At 34.3% G+C, this 24,943-nt stretch overlaps 1 protein-coding gene across 1 annotated transcript in view; it reads right to left on the reverse strand.

Annotated features, from left to right (window-relative positions):
- Nucleotides 1-24,943, reverse strand: part of AP3B1 (adaptor related protein complex 3 subunit beta 1) — a 161,687-nt gene that overhangs the window by 73,714 nt on the left and 63,030 nt on the right. The window contains exons 12-18 of the mRNA XM_029283476.1: nt 22,021-22,083; nt 21,391-21,523; nt 19,408-19,517; nt 6,906-7,082; nt 3,133-3,319; nt 2,058-2,188; nt 1,094-1,229 (exon numbers count right to left, since the gene is read on the reverse strand). Coding sequence (XP_029139309.1) covers nt 1,094-1,229; nt 2,058-2,188; nt 3,133-3,319; nt 6,906-7,082; nt 19,408-19,517; nt 21,391-21,523; nt 22,021-22,083 — 937 coding nt within the window. The remainder of the gene's footprint in view (nt 1-1,093; nt 1,230-2,057; nt 2,189-3,132; nt 3,320-6,905; nt 7,083-19,407; nt 19,518-21,390; nt 21,524-22,020; nt 22,084-24,943) is intronic.

Consider the following 24,943-nt stretch of genomic DNA (forward strand, 5'->3'; position numbering starts at 1 on the left):
AGATATAATTGGAATGAAGATGTGAGAAAAAGAAAATGAAAGCACTTGGACATATTAGTAACAAACCATTATTTCAATTTATCTCTATCTTAAATTCATGACTCTGACTGGCAATACAAATTGAAATAATAAATATTTTATTATTGAGGCAAATAGACATAGCACATTAGCAATAATTAGTATCTAAAACATGTCTTATTATGTAAACAGTATTCAGAAAGTAAGAAATATTGAAATAAATATGTATCCTGACAACTTATCCTTTTTTACTGTCTATGTATATAACAGGCTACAGATTCAGAGATTAATCTTCAAAATTCAGAGCTTCGATTTCATAATTGCTATTGGTTTTGGTTAGTTTTTCTTTTTCTGTTTTAAAACTTAGGATTCCAGCATCATATTGTGAAAATGAAACTACAGAGATTTGAGATTATTTAAATTTTATGTAGATGCCACTTTCTACTTTAAAAAAAATGTTAAAGTGTCTTATAGAGTACCTGTAATCAAACTGCCTTAAAAAGTATGTCTATGTATACAGGAGCAATAATTTTATTTACTTTTAAATACATGAAATAAAGGTGTGAATTAAATAAACAAAAAAGTGTAAAAATGTTGGGCATATTTATATGTCTTACTGCCTATTATACCAGTTGACACAACTACTACTATTACCTATAAACTGAATCATTCACCTGTAATATAACTGGATGATATACAGTGGTATTGCTAATGTTAGAGTACTGGGGTGTAGGTTCAAAGCTCAACATCCCCAAGCCTCCCCCCATCTTTTTCTTAAAAGGGCCCTTCCCTTTCCTTGTTCTGTCCCCCACAATATATAGCTGCAACGGCACATTTTTTGTTTTTTAAAAGATTTAAGCTGCTGCTTTCATTGGCACCTTCATCTACCAGAAGGCTTCTATAAAACCCTATATGATGGCAAAGGTAAGAAAGAAATGGCATCAGTATCTAGTAAAGTAATGAGAAAATAAATTGTATGCAGAAGAAGAAATTGGAAAGGAGGGGAAAGAAAGTGCCCTGGGAGAGAAGAAATGAGTAGGACAAAATCTGGGAGTAGGCCTGCAAGAGAACATACCACTCTCACTACTGCTTGAAGAATCGTCACTTTCCTCATTAGTGTCCTCTTCCTCCTCTTCTTCGTCAGACTCAGGATAAAAATTTTCAGTGGTTTCTTTTATTGCCTTTCCTTGTAGATAAGTCTGTTCTTTTGCCTGTTTATATAAATGGACAGGTTTATACAACTGAAGTAGAAATATTTATACTTATCCACATTTTACAGCTCTCTTTTTGGTCCACACACAAACACACACACACACACAGAGAGAGAGAGAGAGAGAGAGAGAGAGAGAGAGAGAGAGAGAGAGAGAGAGAGAGAGGGAGGGAGGGAGGGAGGGAGGGAGGGAGGGAGAGAGTAATATGGGCAATTTTATTTAATCCTCTAGTACTATTTATTACTAGAATAAATAGTATTTATTAGAAAACAACATCATTAGATTTATAGGCCATTTTACAATAAGGAATGTAAGTCCCTGAAAATACTATTTTGGATTTAATAATATTAAAAACAACAATAACAATGGCAGTAATGATAATGCAACATATGCCCGTCTCTACATTCCTACTCCCAGAATCAATTTTGTTTTGTTTTGTTTTGATGAACTGAGGGAAAAGACCAAACAGAACTTTTTAGGATGTGCAGTGAATGACATTTATCTGAAATAGTTGCAATTATCTAGGAATAGCCATTATGGTTTATTAATCTGAAACCACCTTACCAATTAAATTGAGAAAGCTGAATTGGTTGGAGTAATTAACCATGAGCAAGTGAAGTTGGAAAAAAAAAGTAAGATATCAAACAGAACATACTGAACATCAGCAGAATAATGCAGAGAATTTCAAAATAATTATTTGGAACAGAAGCCTTATTTTGCAATTATGTTTATTAAAATACACTTGAAACCTGAAAAAAATATAGTTAGATAGATTTACAGTTTCTTGTTTCCAAAAGGATAAAATGTTATTTTGAAAAGTCAACATACCAATCCAACTTCTTCTACATTTCTCACTGATGGGTCAGGTGCAATTTCTGGCCAATTAGACAATTCCAGATAGCCAGAGGCTTTCATGTTCAGACTATAAGACAAAGTACCAAGTTGGAAGTGCTCCCTATCTATTTGAGGGTGGGGAAGGAAAGATGAAAAATATACAGATAAGCTCTGTATCATAAAGAGCAATCTTAATCAGGACTAAAGGTAATTGGTATTACATTACTTCAAATGTCATGGAATAAATATAAACAAGAAGTTCTTCATAGGTCAAAAAACTGATTCCAGTCCATAGATTACAATAATCTCTCCCATAATGGTCAATAAAAAAGCTAATCAGTCAGTGTATTTAAAGGTGTTGATCTGAAATGTAGCTTCTCTAAAAATTACTTTACTGTGAATATTAAGAATGACAGCACAGTTAAATAAACCATATACATGTCTTGGCACAAACACATCCAGAATGTTAATAGTGTTTCTTTCAGAAGGAGTGCTGCTTTCAGGACTTAAAGTAGGATTAATATAGCAAAGTATGTGAAAATGTAGAAAGCAGATAATGAACATAACAAAATTACTAATTACAAGTCTGGTTTTTAGGATTAGTTAGATAGCAATGGAGAAGGTACCACATGGCGTCCTTCTCTATGAAACAATTTAAAAGAATAACATCAATAATCCTGATACACCAACAAAATGAATATGGGACTCTAGTTTCATGTTGCTCAATCAGAAGTATAATGAATACTCTCCAAAGTGAAGTTAGATATCTTAAGCTACTAAAAATATTTTCTACACAGATTGCACTTAACACAATTATGATTTCCCCCAGAAACGTATACCATATATGAAAACAAACATATAAATCATATCTGATTTCTGTTTTTTAATTACATTTCACACTAGCAAACAATGTACAATTCTGACAGCTTTCTTAAATACTGAAAGCTGAAATCATATTGTTTATATGCTATTTTTTTAAGCTGACCACTTGGTTATTTAAATATATAGAAATAGATAAAACAGATGCATGTCTCTATCTAACATTAGATACAAAATGTAGCTGGCATACCTTTAAAAGGTGACTCAAGTAGTGGGGCAGGCTTTTGCACCAGGAATATTTTTTTGGCATATTTGCTTAAAGCTCCACTCTTGTCGTTTGGAACAATAAGCTGCCTAATAAATCTTGTTCGGTCTCTGATGTCGTAGCTTTGATCATACTTGCCGAGGTTTAATATGTACTGGGTAAGCAATTTTGTCTGTGAAAAACAGGACAAGAAGAAAATACAAGTTATTTATGATTATTGATAACTCTGGATAAACATATTTAAAAAGGTAATAAAAATGAATGGTTATGTCAAACAAATGTTGTTCCGTAGGGAATATGCATTTCAAAAGCAGTAAATGGAATTTTGAAGCCAAAGCACATGTCCTCTTCTGCGTAGGGGAGGTGAATGCTGAGTACTGAGAAGCAGCCATGTGCTAGATTATTAAACTGCTGAAGTGGAAAGAAAGGCATCATTAAAAAAATAATCATATATGGCAAACCCGCTGAAGGGCCTACGTGAGAATAATGAATGTGGAAATACAACTAAAAACATGGCACTCAAAACTTAATCGGAAAAATATGCAGGACATCAAAACATCAGAGGGTATTAGGAGGCTGGCAAACTGCTTCTGCTGAGGTGTGTTTTATGAAGAGATACTGTCCCTGGCACAAGCCATCTCTGCACTCTGACTGCACTCAGTTACTTTACTCTGAATTATGACCCATTAAAGCAGACACATGAATCACTGAACTGGATTACTGCAAATTATTTGCAGTGCATTTAGCTGTTACTTTTTCATAAAAGCAAGCTGCTGATGCCCTCTAAAAACCAGGATAAAAGACTTCTTCCATTTTTCCTCTCACAGCTTAAAGCCTCGTGTAATATTGGCCATTTATATACGTAAAAGCAAATTATATTACTTCAACTTTTTACAGCATAACCAGATTCTTTAATTTCACGTACAAATATTAATTACTAAAATTATTCAATGAATACTCTTTAATTTTTGCATAATAAAACAATTGGAAATGCACAGTTTGCATAAATTGTATTTTTGGTTTGGCAGATATCTACAAAATACAATATAACAATATAAAAATACTACATCATTTAAACACAAAATATAGAAAGTATTATATTTATTCTGCTTGTGATATGCTATGTACATTACCTGATCTGTACATCTTTTCAACAGTCAAACCTCTGCATGACACAGAATTATATTCTGATGAATAAATGTATTATTTCTCAAAAAAGAAATTAGGAAAGCAAATTTATATGAATGCATAACATTCATATAATGTATTTATTTATTGTTTTGGTGCTGTGTAATTATTCCTGAAATGTTACATTTTAAGCAGTACATTTAAACAAATATAGTAGATAATAATTTCCCCAGCTGAGATTGATTGGTTTTAACAACCAAATAATATAAAAAGAGACCAATGGGGATATTCTTTAGCTGCTAGCTGTTAAGGAATCCTAATATTTAATATTCATAATATTTGTAGTTTCAGTGCTTCTTAGTACTGGAATACCAACAATCAAGTCTACTACGTCTGCTCTGACTGCCAGTTCCACTGATGTCAGACTGAACTGGGAGCCATTTTTAAATTTCCGATCTTCTTTCATCCCTTTTTACTCTCACTAAAAAGATATAGCTAGACCACTAAAGTGGAGAAATGTCTATTTGAAAACAGAAGCATGAAACTTCTATAAAATCTAGTTTATCACACTGTATAAACCCCATGTAATTCTCAAGTTTAAAGTATTTGATAATAGTTGCCATTTTCAACCTCTGAGTTAATTTTTAAATGATTACCATGAATATTGGTAATAACTTATTGGTAATAATAACATATTGAACTGAGCTGACCATTATAATTAAGAAGGCTGGATCTGGATAGTACTTCAGTGAGAAATTATCACGTAATTCCAAGGTTTTAGGCTACTGGAAAATAAAAAATAATCCTGGGGAAAGACAATGGCATCCACATAATCACCAGAAATCAAGATCCACTTACGGGAGATTTCACCTTATTACGGATATTCGACTCAGTTTCATTCAAACTTAGTAAAAAGGGAATGTGGCTCAATTGCTGAAACACTGCTTTTAAAACAAATTTGAGGAAAATGATTTGTGGTTATGTTTAAATAACATCTTTCACCAAATCAGCATGCTGCTCATCTTCTACTTAAATATTATCTTCTACTACTTTCCAAACAAGTCTGTCTAAATTTTGCATGCAATGCAGGGCATAAAAGCAGTAAGACAATATAGGCTGGTATTACCAACTAGTCTGCATTTGCTACTACTGCAGAGACACTTCAAGATAATACTAGCTACATAAAACAACATTTTTGTTGGCCTTCACATACAATTATTACAAGGGTTTATAAGTAACCGCCTCTTGTTAATTTTATTCAACACACAGGTGATAAGGCCAGAAAGAAAGATCTTGGAGATAATTAAGAAATTATCTCCCTGTAAATGTCCCTATCCTGCACAGGGGAAAATATGGCGCTAGTTAGGACAAATGAAATAAAGAAGAAACATCCCCTGGTCTAATTACCTTCCAAAGTACTTGAGAAATAATTTCTGTCAGTTCAGTCATAAAAACGTTTAGAAGGCTAAGGAATGCTGATAAAGCTGGAAGAAGATATTACGAACTAAGCAAAGATTTTGGGAACCAAGAACAGTTGAAGATTCATTCACAGAATACCTTATTTGTTCATTCAGTGGACCACTGTTTTTGTAACTCCACTCCCATCGCCTCAAAGAAATTGTATCTGATCTTACTATCACATAAAATACTATTATATCCAATCATATTCTATCAACTATATATACTAGTTTGCATACATCTAGATACAGAAACAGTCTTTTAGCTATCTCTGGTACTGTCATGAATAATCTGTGCTTCAACAGAAATTGTATGATTTTTTTTTATTTGAAAAGAGCCGTTAGAAAAATTTGTGAGAGAGGCTTCTCCTATAATTAGGTGTCAGCAATGGAATATCCAGAAAAACAGAGGTGGGGCCAAGCACTTCTGCACTAAGTATCATGCATTCTTCCACTAAGATATAAATTGGTAATATGTATGGCTCCCTGCCTAATCAGGGTTTCAACTTTGTCAATATCCTCACTGTATGTGCATACATGAAACTCTGTCAGAACATGCCAAAAACCAGTGCAAATTACTTTTTTTACTGATGTCTTCCTTTCTGAAAACCTGTCCAACAGCAGAAGTTAAAAAAAAAGTATTCCCTCTTGAGTCATTGATGATGTACTGGATCCTCTTGACTGTTGTTTGTTCCCTCTTAAGACCTTGAGGATATACTGGGTCCTCTGACTATTGTTCATTCCAACCTTCTAAACCAGAGTATTAGATGTGAACCATCATCAAAACCCACACAAGTGAAAGGATTTTGGTTATTTGGTAATATTTGGCATTTGGCATTTAAATAGAAATTTATCCAATGCTTTGAGACATTTGCAGAAATTTGTCTCAGCAAGGATTCAGTTTTAAACTCATGGATTTCAGTTTTAAAATACACTTACCAAGATAGGACTCAATACAAAGCCAGATTTTTGCTTTTGGTTATATGCTTCTGAATATTAAAGTGGTAACTGTGGGCTTTAATTTTATGATTTCCAAAGTCCAAAAGAAAAACATAACATTCTAATTTTATGAATGGCTGTTCCATTCATTCAGTGTTCTATTCAGTCAAATTTAAAGAACTATTTACATAGTTATGTTTGTGATTTCAAACATCAATGGTATTTTAATCTTACCTGTTTTGAGTTGGTTAAATACAATTTTGCACCAAGATTTAAAATTTGCAGTTTTACAAGATCATCTTCCACAGTGAAGCTCTTGGCCATTTTTCTTAGAACATCAGGGGCTATTTTTGGAACTCGTTCACAGTATTCTCCAGTAAGCCAAAGAATGCTGGCTCTTGCAACAGGAACCTTAGGCAATAAATCAATTAAAATAACAATTTATAACCTTATTAAATGCCTTTTTGAAATTGCTTCTCTAATCGTACACTAGTAACAACTTAAGATAACTTAACAGAGACTCTCTACATATTTTAACCTTTGAGTTTACCAAATGATTATTTACAGCCAGCTGTGATTTTTTTTCCTAAGGAGCTTTCCAAGCAGTTAGAGATTAAGTAATTGGAATTGCTGGTGAGATTAGTCATTTATCTTAAAGCAGGCTTCTATACCACTTTAGAAGAAAATAGTTCCGATACCCACATTAAAACAACTTTCTTTAAATGATGGATCAGAAAATGTTTTGCGATACTTTCATTGGGCTTCTGGCAATGTACATTTCCAGTGTTTCTTAAAGTGATGGGAGTGAAAAAATAATAATTTCAAAGAAGAAGCAAGTTAAGCAAAGAACTCCCTATTTTTATTGTATTCTTAACCATTTGGATCAAGTCAATTTAAATAGCATACTCATTTAAATACTGCCATCTGCACATAACCTAATCTTAATGCCCTTTGTATGTTTTGGACTTGTTTCAGGAAAGCCACAGTAGAGGCTTGCAAATTAAGCTTATAATATCCCATGAAAAGGAACACTGAGGACCATGCTGCTTTCAACTCGCCACAGGACAATTCAGCGCTGATTGATCAACAGGCTGCTGGGACTCCAGCCTTGAAGACTTCTAACTTGAGACGGTTCAAACCTAAAGCAAGACAAGTTCCACTGCAATTTACTTGCCCTCTCTTGAGTTATCCTGCATTGAACTATCCCAGGGTGAGTTGGCCAGGGTGAGTTGTCCAATTTTGGTTCTGATACTTATCTAATTGTTGTAAGAGAAAGAGGGCAAGATAGAGAATACTTTGTTTTCCTACTATGAAAAAAAATCTATTATTTGTCAATCTCATTTATATAAGGGAGAGGGTGACAATGATAACTTTTGAAGAATATTTAAAATTTTCTAAGCAAAGGAAGACACAGGTCTTCATGTAACAACTTTTCAGATATTGCTCAAGGAATCTAGTGGAAGAAAAGTCCAAGGTGGCTGCACCCTTCTAAAATAAGTTGTGTTTTTCTCCTTTCTCCTCATAAAAGGAAAAAATAACCTAATGGCCATTTGGGTGCTCTAAAAGTAACAGAAGCACTTTCCCTACTACCAAATGGGCAGAAATGCCAGGCAGAGACCTCTATTGGAAAAATACACTGTATAGGCATATAATTCTTCAACGACTGAAACAATATCGTAGGATCTACATATATGATTTTAGAGAAATAACAGTATCTAGGAATTTATCAAGAGATATCCCTGATTTAAGGAGGTACCAATAGAAAAATACACTGTATAGGCATATAATTCTTCAACGACTGAAACAATATCGTAGGATCTACATATATGATTTTAGAGAAATAACAGTATCTAGGAATTTATCAAGAGATATCCCTGATTTAAGGAGGTACCAATAGAAAAAATACACTGTATAGGCATATAATTCTTCAACGACTGAAACAATATCGTAGGATCTACATATATGATTTTAGAGAAATAACAGTATCTAGGAATTTATCAAGAGATATCCCTGATTTAAGGAGGTACCAATAGATATGATGTTTATACCAAAAAAATGCTCTGTTCATCTTTTCCCCTCTGAATCTATTTTAATACATATATCGACATTATTTTACTATCACAATCAAGTCCTTTTGGTATTAAAATACCTGCATTTCTTACCAAGTCATCTATAAGGCTGCAGATAATCTACCTAAGTTTTTAGCTTAATAGAAAACTAAGGTTGCTAATCAAGCTGATCAAAAAAAGAATGTTCAGTGTTTTATAATTCTTTCCAAAGCATGATAAACTTATTATTCATTCATTTATTCCACTTTATTTTTATAAATAACTCAAGGTGGCAAAAATATTCCTTTCTCCTATTTTCCCTACAACCACCACCCTGTGAGATGGGTCAGCTGAGAGAGAGTGCCTGGCCCAAAGTCATCCAGCCAGCTTTTGAATCTAAGGCCAGACTACTACTCACAGTCCCCTGATTTCTAGCCTCGTACCTTAATTACTATAGACCAATGTCTGTGGAGTCATCCAGGTCATGATGGTGCTTTTTCAAAATGCAACTGGACTTTCTTTGTTTTTCCTTGAAGATATTCTGCTTCTCATGCAAGAAGCATCTTCAGTTCTGACTGAATGGTGAACAATGGAAGGATGTATATCCTCGCAATCATCTGATCAACACAACATACATGCACACTTTAAACCCAATAATATACTAAGGCAGAAGCTTGGCCACCCGAAGGATAAAACACCCAGACACAAACTGAGCAATGCGATATATGCAGTACAATGCAATGAGACACGTGCAGATCTGCACATTGGAAAAACAAAACAATTACTTCACAAACACATGGCACAACGCAGGAAAACAAACCCATCAGGATAAGATTCAGCAGTCCACTTTTTGGAAGACAGCAAAGTCTACATTCTGGACAGAGAGGACAACTGGTTTGAAAAAGGGGTCAAAGAGGCCATCTACATTAAAACTGAATAGCCCTCTCTCAACAGAAGGAGAGGGATATGACACCAGCTATTTCCTGTTTACAACAGCAGTTCCAAGAAGGTTCCACAGTCATTTGCACTATTCAGGTGACCCTGCAGGCGCAGTTAAACCTTCAAGAGGCCTCAACGACTCTCAGAGAGTACTAATGACAAGATGACTGAAAGGAATATAAATCCTTCCATTCTCCACCATTCAGTCAGAACTGAAGAAGCTTCTTGGATGATAAGCTAAATATCTTCAAGAAAAACAAAAGTCCAGCTGCCTTTTAAAAAAGCACCTTTGGTACTACGGACCAATCTTAGTCTGCCTGTTCTAAATTTTCCAGTGAAAATTACTGTGAATATTACTAAGTGGAGTTAAAACATTACTATCTGAAAAGAAACTCAGAAAATATCTCTTGCTGCTTACTAGATCAGGGGCACCCAACCCCCAGGCTGTGGCCCACTACCAGGCGGCGGCCCATTCGGAACAAGGCCATGTGAGTGGCAGGGGAGCACATATGCATTCGCAAGGACATTATTTGTATTTTATTACAAGATGTTAGTTGTATATCTACTTGGGTAAGCCAGGTTCATGGATTTAGGTTGCTTTTGGATACTGGAGAACAAGACCTCAACAAAACTTAACAAACTATTTTGTTCAATCATCTGAAAGCCTATAGAATATCAGAACTCTGTTGCACAGGAGTCTATGAAGTGGAAAAGCCAGCACAGCAAATAAGTGAATCTTGTTCCATTTTGATGAAACCTATTATTTTAGGTTTTCTTTTGTAGATGAAAAAGAAGGGTGGAGTTGCTGTTGTACTTGCTGTAGCCTAGCTGATAGTTCACCCCCTGGGAAAAAAAATCCCTCTAGATATTTCCTTATATTTGAGAGGAATCACAGTAACCCTCTCAACCATAATGATTTGAGGGACTATAAACCAGATAAACATAACAAAAACAAAGGAACCTTACAGCAAGTCTTTTGCTACCAGTACAACCTTGTATTGCTACCAATACAAACTTCTCAATAACAGATGACATATTAGGCTAAGCCAAAATATAGATGGCTTATATCGGAGTCCCCAATCCCCGATCCATGGAACGGCACCAGTCCATGGCATGTCAGAAACTGGGCTGCGCAAACAAACGAAGCCCCATCTGCGGGATGCAGGCAGCACACGTAACCATGGTCCCTCCAGTCCACAGAAAAACCTCTCTCCATGGAACCAGTTCCTGGTGCCCAAAAGGTTGGGGACTTGTATCTCTAGTTCTAGACTCTGGATGAAGAAAGATGAAAGACCCTTTATGTAAGGGATGAAGGTGTTAAGATAAGGACTAGTGCTGGTCAGACCAGAGAGTTATAAAATCAGCCTCTTATGAGAAACAGTTAAGGCAGTTAAGCAAAGTCACTTTAAGTTTCTTTGTAATACTTTCTTCCTTTCCTAGGCTTAATTTATGTTTTGTTAACTGCCATATTCCTTCTCCAATGTCAGCTATCTGATTTTCTATATGCTGATATATGACTTTTTTTGTTGGCAATAAAACAACTTACCTAGCAGTATCAAGTCTTTTAAGAATAGAGATTTATATTTCAGCCTGATCTGAAATCTGAGCCATATTGGGTTACCTATCCCAGAAAATGGGACAGCTTTCTTTTTTGTCCTTGGTTTCAACTAAAACCTTGAGTATGGATTTATAAAACATCTGACAGCCCTGAAGATGCTGTGGGCTAATACAGATCTCTATATTCCAACTCTTGAGACACTGATGTCTTAGTACAGGTATCCCTTGAGTTACAATAGTTCAATTAGCGACTGTTCAATATTACAAACCCCTGCCCCCAAATGTTTAGGACCCGGTCCCGAAGTTACGCATGTTGCAGCATCACAGCAGTCATTCGCCCTTACCACCAACCGCAGAGACACTGCAACATGCCCCCTATTCCCCCCTCCATCCTGCCCTGCCAGGTCTCCACAGGCACTAAGCCTGCTTTGCTAGCCTCCCAGATTTCACTTGCTTTCCTCACCCCATTTCCCATTGTTTACCTACTTTTCGAAAACTTCCAGAGCTCCAGAAGGGGCTGACCCACATGGCAGAAAAGTTGAAGTCTTTTACTCGGATGCTGGTGAAGAAGTAAGAACATGAGACCTAAGGAAAATAGCTTCACCAGCATCTGAATAAAAGACGTCAGCTTTTCTGTCATGAAGCCAGCATCCCTGCAGGCTTCACTTGGGCCCAGCCTGGGCAGCGCCAGATCAGCCTCCTGCTTGCTGCTGACTGACTGGTTTGAATAAGCAGCTTCAGGGATTGGGCCGTGAAGGCAGTGGCGGTAGCCAATAAACGTGGAGTTTGAAGTTCAGCCCAATTGAGACAAAGGAAACAAGCTCCATGTTGATTGGCTGCTGCCATTGCCTTCGTGTATTTCTGTATTATAAATGAACGTCAATCAATCCTCATAATTATCAAGGAATTCTGGCTGGCGGGATCCAGGAAAACATCCTTATCTGCCATGGCGCCTGCCCTTTGAAACTGTGTGCCCTCTGAGGTGAGATTGGCTCCCAGCCTTCTGTCCTTCCATAGGAGCCTGAAGACCTGGCTCTGCCAGATGGCTTGGGGTCCTAATAGGGGAACATCACATTGGAGGTGATTGTTGCATTAAGAGGCAATCCCACCTCATTTTCCCCCCCTCCGGCGGATCCTGTTCTGTCCTTCCTGATCTTTTAACAATATATTTTATCTTGATTGGGATTTCTATTTTTATTCTTTCAAAGATATTTATATGTTAGGATTTTAATGTTTCAATGCTGGAAGCTGCCCATTGCTATGAGATGGGCAGCAAGTAAATTCAATAAAAAATAAAACAAAATAAAATAATTGTATTGCCAGTAAAATATCTTTCAATCATATTAGACTCAATTATGTGGCACCTCTTTGTAAAGCCTATTTTTCTCAAACTTTCAGGAAGTGTTCTATTAAAGGAAGTTCTACAGTAGGTTCTTACAATAAACATGTAAATTATTTTAATCAGAAAAATATGTGAATGCAATACACAGAAACTTACTAGCACATGTAACAGTGCAGGCACATCAAATATCTTTTGCCAGATTTTATAGTAGGAATAGAGGAATAGTTTGGTACAGCAATTCATTATCCAGAAAAAGAAGGAAACAATAAGACAATAAAACTTTATTTAATTAAAAGTTTTGTGTAATTGTATGACTTGATAAAAGACATTTGGCCATACGGTAGGTGAGTGTAGCGTCAGCATCCCTAAAAAATTAATAAACATGAAATTTATCAGTTATGACACCCAAATTTAGAGATAATTGTGGAGATCATTTTTTGGTTTTCAGAGCCGGGGTGGGGTACGTTTGACACCCCTGGTTTAGATTGTATAGATGCAATCTACATTACAATCCACAGTTTACAGTCTACAATCTACAAGTGATCTATACTAGATTATCTAATATAAAAATATTCTTAATGTCAAAGAGGTACATAATATGTTGCATTTATTGATTTAAAGACAACTTTTGACTCAATTCACAGAAACAGGTTCTGGGCAAAGTTTGTCACATCCTGTAATGGAATGTATGAATGACCTTGGGGAAAGAAAGGAGGAGATACTGCCTAGGAAACAATCAGACAAGAAAGAGATAAAGAACCTTAGGAAAGGCCCTCCCCAATGGATCAAATAAGTAAAAGTGGAGGCAGGAGATCTGTGCTTCCAGTTGACAAGATTCTGTTAATGTAATCTTACAATAAAGTAGAATCATTTCATCTTGTTGTGTATCCTGCCTTTATCTATTGTGGAGATCAAAACATGTCTTGAGGCATCATAAAAACGACACTTTATGAGGATATGGGCAAGAGTTTCTATCTCCCTGAATTCACAAAGGCAAAGTCTCTGCAAATAAAGTGTCCCATGAAATCTTCCTGACAGCCATGCTGAAGTGGAGGGGTGCGGGGGGGGGGGCTTCTACTTCTGCTTGAAGTTTCATAAAAGCATTCAAATGTTTATTTACTTGACAGTTTATTTAATCATTCAGTTGATCATCTTTTTGCCTCCTTCGTTGTTCTAGCTATGAATGTCGATGGTTTTTATATTGCCATAAATAAATGATGAAAAAATGACCAGTCAAACTAGAACAGGCCTCAGAATTTAATTCACTGAATATTACTCGTAGCCCCAAAAACCTAAGTGCCAAATTTCCAATATCGAAGGGCAAGTGATAATTGTTATGATCATATACACATGAAAATACAATCCTTGCAGCCTTGTTCATATGCATGATGTGAGTTATTCAACTTCAGCCATGGAAAATACTTGCTATATACTGTATCAGGAAAAGGTTTCTTTTCAAATCTTCTATGTAAACTCCTCCCTTGCCCTGATAGCATTTCTTGAACAAACAAAGAAAATAATGATTCCTGGCTGTTACTCATTAATACATCCAAATGTATAGCAAAAACAAAAAGGAGCCATAACTCGTCTACTGTTTCAGTTCACTAATCTCATTTTTCTCAATATCCTGTCCTATCCATAGGGATATCAACTCTGAAAATATTGCTAATATGATTTACAAAAAAAAATATGGGTAAAATTTGTTTAACTGTGGTCAGCAAATGCCACTTTAAATCAAAGCTTACATGCTATTCTCAAGCAAAGTGATTCAATAACTTTTCACTAGTAAAAAGTTATGGAGCAGAAAACTAGTTACGAAACAAGAATCAAGCTTACTTTTATGAATTCCCTTGATTCACCACTACCATATACATACATAATATTGTTAGGTATATTGTCTCATTTGACATTACTGGACATTGTAGAATATGTCATAGGTTTTACCAGATTAAATAATCCTTTTAAGAATACAAGAAAATATTGCAGGTATTGGAGCAGTTATATTTTACTGTGGAAGATTTGCCAAAATACAAGCCAGAGACTTTTAGGCAACTCACAGTTAAATGTAAGAATTTGAGCTTGTATAATAATAATAATAATAATAATAATAATAATAATAATAATAATAATAATAATAATAATAATAATAATAATAATAATAATAATAATAATAATAATAATAATAATAATAATAATAATAATAATAATAATAATAATAATAATAAAGTTAGAAGGGACCTTGGAGTTCATCTAGTCCAACCCCCTGTTCAGGCAGGAAACCTTATACCATTTCAGACAAATGGCTGTCTAGTCTCTTCTTAAAAACTTCCAGTGTTGGAGCATTCACCGCTTCTGGAGGCAGGTTGTTTCACTGGTTAATTGTTCTAACTGTCAGGAAGTTTCTCCTTAGTTCTAGGTTGCTTCTCTCCTTGATTAGCTCTGGGGAGCTCTGTTATTAAACAGGATGTTGCAATCCATTTATATTGAATATGTGCAAAAGGAAAAAGCCCTGTAACTATTTGAGAAATACAACACACTGTTATTTTCAAGTAACTACATCTACTTTGACATTGCCAACCCCTGCAATAATCCTAATCTTCATAATAAATAGATATAGGGAGCATACAAGTGAATATTTATTTTAGCCTTTGGCCAATCAACAAAAAACAACATATCCTATAGCTGAAGTGTCATACTTATATAAAAGTAGCTGAATACAGCCATTTTGATTATGTAAAAATAATGGGCTATCGTTTTAATCTATGATCTTGGGCTCAAGGAATCTGCTCTCCCTTCAAATTTGACATTTATTTTCCCTTGAATAATAAAGAGCCATTACATATATTCACTTACTTTTGCCAAACTTATAATTTCCTTCACCAAAGCCTATTTAAATGTATTTCCCTCATCCACCCTGGAAAACAGATTTTCAAAGCAGCAATCTTTTAGTAGTATCTGTCCCCATGTTGCTGGTGATTTGGAAATTGTGGCACATAACTTCTGTAACCACAGATATAGACCCCGAAAGAACTAAAATGGTTGCCAAGTTCCTTTTTTAACTGTCCATATGAAGAGAAATAGCTGTTACAAGCACGAACAAGCAAGATTATTTAGCAATACAGAACTTTACTATAAGAAAACGGGTTGTAAAGGATAAATTTTATGAGGGTGAAGGTTTGTTCTCTGAGCTTGTGGGTTGGTTTCTGAACATTTTGTTACCAGGCTAGGTAACATCTTCAGCAGAGTTTAGGGGATATCAGTGTTCTTTTGTTTATAAGGGCTTCATGTAGTCAGTGGGTTTTGTGATGGGTCACTATCATAAATTTTATGATAGTGCTATAGGATATTATTTTTCTTTTAAATTTTTCTTTTCTTTTAAAAAGTTCAAATGTGGTAGATTTTGATGTAATATTAGTATGACACCCTTTTTTGAACACCTATCTAAAAAAGTAGAAATGAGAATCTCTTTTGGTGTATTCAGTTTGAGGCCATGCCTTTGAATTTGGGTGTGAAGCAAAAATGTACCAAAAATGTGTAAGCCATGTGTCCCAAGAAGGTCTGGAGATTGAATTCTGTCCCACTCATCTTGAAAGTCATCATAATAACACTTATGTTCATAGAGTCATTAAATCTCTGCTACTTTGTGCTCAAAAACTCTGTCAGGAAGATTCTCTTATTTGATCAGGAATACCACAGTCTGTCATTCTAGAAAGCTGCCACTGCCATTTGTCATCATAACTCTGTAACTGTATACATTTCTTTTATATTTGTATTTTATTGTCATATGGATAAAACATCCATAAATAAAACTTTACAGATACAGAAAGTGACAGACTAAAAAGATAGACAGTGGAATTGTTAGACAAGGGAAGCCATTTTAAACGCTTGAGTCCATTTACCAAATTAAATATGATAAGACTGATGTCATTAGTACACAGTGAGAATGGGATTATTTCTAATGTTCCAAAGGTTACACTGCATTAAGACCTTACTCCCAAAGTATCATTTAAATTGGGCTAAATAGTAATTGAATGCTACATTAATTTTTAAAGTATAAAAGGAATGGTCACTTGCAGAGCCAAATTTATTTCTACATAAGAATGCAGGAGTAACGTAAATATTAAGACAGATTAGTTCAAGAACTACATTTGCACATTGATTTAAATGTTACAAGAAATAGCTCATATTATTATTAAACAGTTCCAGATATGCTGTTGAGAGACTATAAAGGCTCCCTGTGTATATTACATTTATATGAATATACAACAATGCATATGTTCTATTGTATGAAACAGTTTATAATTTTCATTAAATGTTGGCTAAATAGCCCCAATGGGAACAATAAAACTGGGGGGGGGGGGGAGAAGAGGAGGAGAGAATAATAAGAATAACAAGAAGAAATAATCTGTTGCTCATATCTGTGAGCAGAAGCATCCTTTGGCCAGAACTCTCCTCTGCAACGCTCAAATAGATTTAATCTATGCATCTAGTCTTAAAGGTTAGGATGCAATATTGCTTCCCTTGTCTGTATTATCCTTAAATAATTCACACAGAGTTATAAAGATACAAAGTTAACTGATCCATTCCCTGGCATTTCTTGAATTATATGTAAGCACCCTGAATGTGTAAGGATAGAGAAAATAATACATTCAGTACACATTTCTGTTTTGTATTATTCTTGAAGATCAAGCAAGATTATAAAATATACTGTCTGTTATTTTATATACTAAACTGCATAGGCAAATAGTTAAGGGTATTTTTCAAACCTGTGGATTGTATACAATGGCTTTACCAATGAAGGAAATTAAGTTCTAAACCGGGAATAAAAAAGATAAAATATTTATCACATAAAGCATCTAAAAATTCTAATATACTCGCCTTCACATAATGTATGAGAAATTATGGTGATGACATAGACTCTCAAATAAAAACAGCTACATTTGAGTATATTTTGCTATCCTTCATATTACAACTTGAGAGTTTTAAGAACAATTCTTATACTTATAAAGCATGATATTTAGTCATCTTGTTTGCTTTGATAAGATTTTCAAGATAAACCTGAATACAACTGTGCTGCAATGCATTACTAATGTAATCAATATAAAGCAAATGCTAATTTGCCTGAAGTAAAACTTTTATGGACAGATGTAACTGTGAGTTAAGTTTACACTAAAATAAACCTATCCACTTATACCTTAGTGTGATAAAATTGCATCTCATGGGAGAAATCAAACCATATTTTGTCCCATCAACTAGTGGTGTTTTTTTTTCAAATCTAAATTCTTCAGAAAAGAATATATAAATTCCTCAGAAAAGAATTACCATATGTTCATATATACATATATAATATAGTTCAGATATAACATATATTAAGGACTACATACAATATACTATCATTATTTGTGTATTAAAAGTAGTGCACATACATATATACATATGCAAGTGTTGAATGAAAAGTAATGACTTTAATATTATAAATTGCCAACAAATTTCAGTACTGATACACTAGAAGCTCCAGTCTTGGTATCACGTGACTTGCACCTTTTCCCTGAATTGAATCTTTGATGAAGAAATGGAAATGCCTTTATGGAAGAGGAAATATGTGGGATTCTTTTGTGACAGCTGTAAGAAGTTTGTCCATTTCTGGCAAAAGTGTATAGTGAATGTTGGTGATTATATAGATATGGATAACAAAAGAGCTGGTTTCAAGGATTATTTTCCTGTTTTATGTATTAAAGTATACAGTATCTATTTAAACTAAAGTTATGCAGATGAAAGCATTACTATTCATTTAATCTCCATGCACTACTAAACTAGTAATGTAAGGAATAAACTGATCAGATATAGAACATACTGAGCCTTGCTTGTCTCGTTGTTAACAAATCATTTCAGATGAGCTGAGGGAAACAGACCAAGAAGATGTTTGCAATTCTACTTCAAAACAGTAATAACCCAAAGGGCAAAATGTGGTAGAAGTTAAGACCATAAAAGCTAATACAGGAAATTTAGTGTTGTTATTATTTATGGAGGTAAGATAAAAGATAGAAGATTAAAAAAATGTGCAATGCTTTGAATTTGATGTGGAAAAAGTGCTACAGAATATGTAAGAATACAAATACAATACTTATAAGCAATTTATTAAAGCAGCTGCATCACATTAGGAACCCAGCAGCTGTATTACAGGTCATCAGTGACTCTGCTCTTCCTGTCAGGTCATCAAGAATATTCAGGCACTCCCACACATTTTTCTTCTATAACTATTTCCTGACATGGGAACAGTTCACACTGGATGAACCTTTAGGATGATATGGTTTCTGCAGCTATCTGATCCTAGAAACATACATGTGGCTGAAATGAGAAGCAGATAGTGTTGCGTTGTATTCCAAGCACTTTTTCCAAATTGAATTTGAAGCACTAGGAAATAAATATTAATATAGATGTTGTGCAATATTAATAACACTTAATTTGCAGGTTAAAACTTTTGAGCCATTCATAAATTTACAGATGGATGGCATCATAAATATTAAAACATTTGTTTTGTTTAGAAAAATATTAATACAGTACCTAGGTATAATTTTTGTATTTCAAATTATTATGAAATGTAGTTTTAAAAAATATAAGATCTTGTATCTTCCATATATTGAATGTGTGTATGTGTGTGTGCTTGTGTATATGTTAATATATATATACTGATTTTTCCATTTAATATAGAAGCCACATGGAATACACAGATGAATTCAACAAATAATAATTTGTTGAATAATTATCTTGAACAAATGAAATTCAGATAAATTTTGGTTAAAAAATTCTAAACATCAATGGTATAATCATATAAATATTCAGTACTTACAGTTATACTGTCAAGGAGCCTGGCCATGCGTTTAATTATTTCACCATGGTGTGCTGGTTGTGTTTGCAGCAGCTTCTTAATTACTACTATGCTTTCAGCTACTACTATTTCTGGTAAAATAAAAGAATAAAATAAGTTTTTAAAAGGTATGCATCACGGTCAAATAATTAGAAAATTGGTGTTTATTTCCAAAATATGTTGTGACAAAATAGAATATCCTCTAATATTCAGCTTAGTAGTGGATATCCTGCACTTCTGCAGAACAATAAGTCTATTAGGATGACCAGTCTTATCATTATGAATAAAACTGTTTGCTTCTAGTCAAGACTGGATTCTAGTTCAACAAAATCAGGCAAGATGAATGGGGCAATATCAGCCTGGATAGTTTTGAGTTTAAGATCCTGAGGAATTGGATATGTTTGTGTTGAATGTGGATTTAAACAGGCTACAAGAAGGACACAAAAAAAGATATCACACTAGACACACAAAAGAAACCAGCTGATGTTTGAATAACTAAAAGGAATATCCCAGTTGTTACTGTTGATGGGGTCATAGCTCATCAATGGAGTAGTCTGGGACTTGTGGGTCCTCTTTAAGTTAAAGCTCCTACCTCAACAGCAGGTGAAAGCTCTGGCCAGGGAGATATTTGCCCAACTTCACTGGTGTGTTAGTTCTTGGACAATCTAGTCCAGGAAACAGAAACTCCTGCTCGTCACATGGTTGAATTAGGGTAACTACTACAGCTCCAACTGGCATAACTGCAGAAGCTAGGCTGCTGGTAGATGGACCTAACTACCACAGAATAACATTGATTTTTTAATTATTTAGTTGGTTGTCAGTTGGCTTTGACCCAAATTCAAATTGACAGATATTTACCAATAAAGTCCTTCAAGACAAGGTATTACATTAGGGAACACATTAGCTAAAGTGACTCTGCTCTTCCTGTCAAGTCATCAATGCACCTCTTTCATGGAATGAAGTGAAGTGGCATGGATTGGACTAGGCTATATGCTTTTTTTCGTTATTTGTACTTTATTTTTACACTGTACCAAAATCAAATAAATAATAAAATTGTGAGACTGGTACAGAGCAAAAATCATGTAAGTAGGTTGGTATGTAAGTAAACAAATAAATTAAACAATGAGAAGAGATTGGAATGATACTTAAGCACACCCACAATTTTCATTTTTCTTCTATAACAACATTCCCACATGGGAAAGATTCATCCTGGATTTAAGTCCATTTGTGCAATGGAATTTTAGGAAGAGAGCAGCAGATGACATAATTATTTCTGTCTATTAATTTTACTCTACAAATCTCCCCCTTCCTGAGACTTTTTGACTCAGCAAACATTGCTATTCATAAGACATTGTTGGAATCTGTAACTTATATAACTATAAAATAATGCAAATATGAAATTATATTTTGAAACACATACTTATGTTTGTAATATAAGGAATAGCAAAATAAAGTACCTCAGCAACTGAACAGATTATATTCTAACAGTCAGCGTGATATAATTGCATAGAAAAGCATCTTTGGACACCCAATGAAACTATAAATATACTATATATCTCTATTTTTCTGATCTATATATTAAGAAAGAAAAAATAAATGTTGAACTGTGTGCATATTTATTAATGGCTAGTTTAAACAGTTTGTTATGCTTCTTATAACACACACAAAAAACGTTTCTCTACTTATAGCACCCTACTTTAATGCAATGGGGAAAATGAATTTATATTCTATATGAAAGACTGGAGTATAGCCTTTTTGATATTAATACATCTTTGCAAAAAAAAAATCAGAAAATAATTTTGAAGATCCTCAAATAGATGCAATGCTGCTATTTGTCCTACACTCATAGTTGTTTAAGGGAAATGACATTTCTATGTAGTCTTCTAATAAGGTTCTACTATAGAATGTTACTAGAAAATAAAAGTTTTCATTCATTCAGAAGACAAAATAGAATAATTAACTTACCATCCCTATTGGACAGCAAACACACCAAGCCATTTAGGCATGTGTCAGTCACTTCTGAGATGTTGGTTGCACATCTGCCTATTGCCTGGATTGTAGCTGCAGCAAATTGCTTATCTTGACTTTTCACATAGGTCTGAAGAAAACAAGAATTTCATTATCTCATCAGTTTAAGTAAGCCATGCCTCAGAAACTAACTTCGGTACGTAATAACAGTTGTGGGGATAGAGGATTGCTAGCTGTAGTTATCCAAAACATATCAAAAGGAATCAGTTTATTTTCATGAACAATAATAATGCAGAGAAACTCAATAACAAGTATTAGTCTGAGCACAAAAATATTTTGGTTCATATGTTGTTTCAGAAACATTTCAATTTATTAAATTAGCATAGTTTAAGGAAAGCCAGATTTAAAAAAATACTTTGAAGGCACACAAATTACAGGTGCCTTTGCATCTATGGCCGCTAACAACTACCATTGGTACTCCAAATGCTTTAATCCAAAAGTAGAAACATCACAATCTTCTTTACCTACAACATAGGAGTATTAAGCAAGTTTGCAAGGGCAGAAGGATATGAAATTAATGTAAAAATTAACATCAGGCATGAATAAAAATATAAATATTGCACAAACCTGAAATTCTCTGAGAAGAGTTGATATATTGGCTTCATTTGCTAGATTAGTTAAAATTTCAAGCTAGAAAACAAGGTAAAATGTTAAGGGAATACAGATACACAATTATTTTCTATTTTTTATAAATCATTGAAAACTGTAAATATAAGTTAGTTTTGTCAAATTAAAAATGGGAAGATATAAGCTCCAATTTTGTAACCTGTTAATAGAATATTTTTTCCACAGTTGAAGAAATCATATTAAAAACAATATAATTTCTATCTAAGCATCATAAAATACTTTGCACTGAAGGAACTCCTAGCTGAACTCATGCTAGGCAATAATCACTGAAGCTTTTACTTCAGTCATGGAAGCTTCCTAATTTAGAATAGAATAGAATAAAATTATTTATTGGCCAAATGTGATTGGTCACACAAGGAATTTGTCTCCAGTGCATAGGTTCACAGTGTAATATATAAACAGCAAGTAATAGGTCATAAATCATAAATCATAGTTACAATAAAATGTATTTATAAAAATATTTCTGGGTCTTCCAGAATCATTATCAACATTCATTGAAAATAAAAGGTGGCTGAGACCCAGTGCTTTGACCATGTATCTACCTATTGAAACAAATGTAAAAGTTAAACTGGGTTAACAGAGCTGAAGAAGCTTCTTGGATGAAAAACGAAACGTCTTCAAATAAAAAGTCCAGTTGCCTCATGAAAAAACACCTTTAAGAAAACTGGATTTAGTAGCATCCAAGCAACAAAATTACTGTGTCTCTTTCCTTCTGGATTTACAGAAGAATTTAGAAACCTTTCATTTGTGAAGATCTTACAAAGTGATCTTGAGTACAAATAGATCTGTATTCAACTGTCCCGTTTCTCCACTATCTTGAGGGGAAAACCTCAAGTGATGATACCACTGTTTAATACTTGCTAGTGACTCAGCTGTTTCATCCATCCATTCTGGTCATCAGGTTATTAGGAGTAGGATACTTCTTCCATCTCTTTTGATCAAGTAAACCCTTAGTTATTGATCTTGTAATATTTGTCACTTGAATATTTGTCACCTGAGACTTGGCTGGGAAATATTTGAAGAGCTAGATAAACTACCCATACCTCCAACCAGTAAGTACAATGGGAAGCTTTCTGTCCAAAGCACTTTCCCTGCATGTACTGGTGAAGAGCGTTCCTCACTCACCAGAGTTCCAACTCATCACTAATGCTAATACTTAGACTTCCTAAATCATCCCCCTGGAAAAGTGAAACCTCAGCTACAACAGACCAAAATTTTGTTTGGACTTAACTTCCTACAACTTGCAATAATGGGTGTGTTTGTTGTTTCTGAAGTCTGCACAGACTGTAGCCAATTTTGCATGTGCATTAAAATTTTCCTTTTATACTTTTACAAATCACTTTTTTCCTGACCCAGAAAAAGAGAGGTGCTTGAGCCCTCCAGTGCTGCCTGTCTTCTACTTGAATGCAAGCAGAGAAAGAAGAGATCTTGAATGAAGTGCCTGCCCCCTTTGTGTAACTTTACTCTATATACATTCTCCCATTTCCTCCATGCTGTTTCTTAACATGACTTTTCATTCATCACCTCTTCCTGACAGGGCCTCAGATTCTGTTTTCAGGGTCTTAACCTCACTCTTACCCTGTTCTGCAGAATCCACTTGGAGTGAGTCACTTGGCTAGCTTCTCAGTGTGTTCTTCTTGGGGACTGATGAAAGACTAAATTGCAGAGTCCTGAACTGATGCTTATTTTGGTAGTAAAAATATCTCATGAATGTTCAGTGAATTGTTCAATGGAAATTTAAACATATGTCTATAATAAATCTATGAAAAGCAACATGTCTTTAGGATGAATGGCTTCTGCTGTAAATCTCAGTAATTAGGTTCACATATAAGAAACATATTTATTTAACTATAGGGCACAAAGGCATTTCTGAAAATAAAAATATGCAGGGCACTATTTTTTTTAAAAAAAGAACAAAATACTTGTTAAAAAAATAGATGACAGAAAGCTTTTGTGGTACTAAGAAAGATTTGCATAAATAGACTGATGTCATCCAGAACCCACTTGGAAGAGATCATCAGCAGGCAATTAACACATACACATTTAAAATTATTTATGTTACTTTTGCTAATAGTGGGGATGGTTACAGAAATGTACAAACCACAAAAACTCAGCCATAACAAGTATATTTCAGTAATCTCCGGTTCAGCGTTTTAGCAGAACTTTTCAATCTTATATTTAGAGTCTGATCATCTCAGTTAATTCTCATATCACTACCACTGGGAACTAGAATTCAAAATTTCCTCATCCATTTCACCAATCCAGACTGGTTCCTATTTCTATCACAGTTTAGGCCCTGGCCAGAAACCAATCCTATTTAACCATTTTTCTGCATTGACAAATACTCTGTTCCAACTTCAAATTTTAAGTTTTTGGATAGAGATGTTATATATATTAAAAACAAGGCCTTATCTCTCTGGGAAGAACATCTGATGACCATACTTTTGATTAGCCAATAAAAAGGAGTCAAAATTGATCAATTTGCATATTTACAATCTGAAAGCTCAAAAATATTTTATGTATAATTTAGAGAGGAGTTTCTCAACATTTCCATTATGTGCTGAGTTTATGTTTTTGACATGGAAATGTACAATGAATTAGTAACACATGTACATTCTTGTTTTTATCCAGTGTTTATTTTCAGGACCTAGACAGAATGTACTTTCCTTCTCCTCCTGTCATACCATCATTCTTAACTTCCTATTCAGTACAGTGTTTAAATGCATTAACTATAATAGCTCAATTAAAGTCATTTTATTATCTATAAACAGTACTACAATAAAGGTTCTCAACTTAAATATGCTTTGCTCAAATGGAGGGCTTCACTAAATAAACAAGATCTATTCTGAAATAAAATTTGAGC

Source organism: Protobothrops mucrosquamatus, unplaced genomic scaffold (genome assembly GCF_001527695.2).
Source record: "Protobothrops mucrosquamatus isolate PMUCROS unplaced genomic scaffold, P.Mucros_1.0 scaffold107, whole genome shotgun sequence".
NCBI classification, from domain to species: Eukaryota; Metazoa; Chordata; class Lepidosauria; order Squamata; family Viperidae; genus Protobothrops; species Protobothrops mucrosquamatus.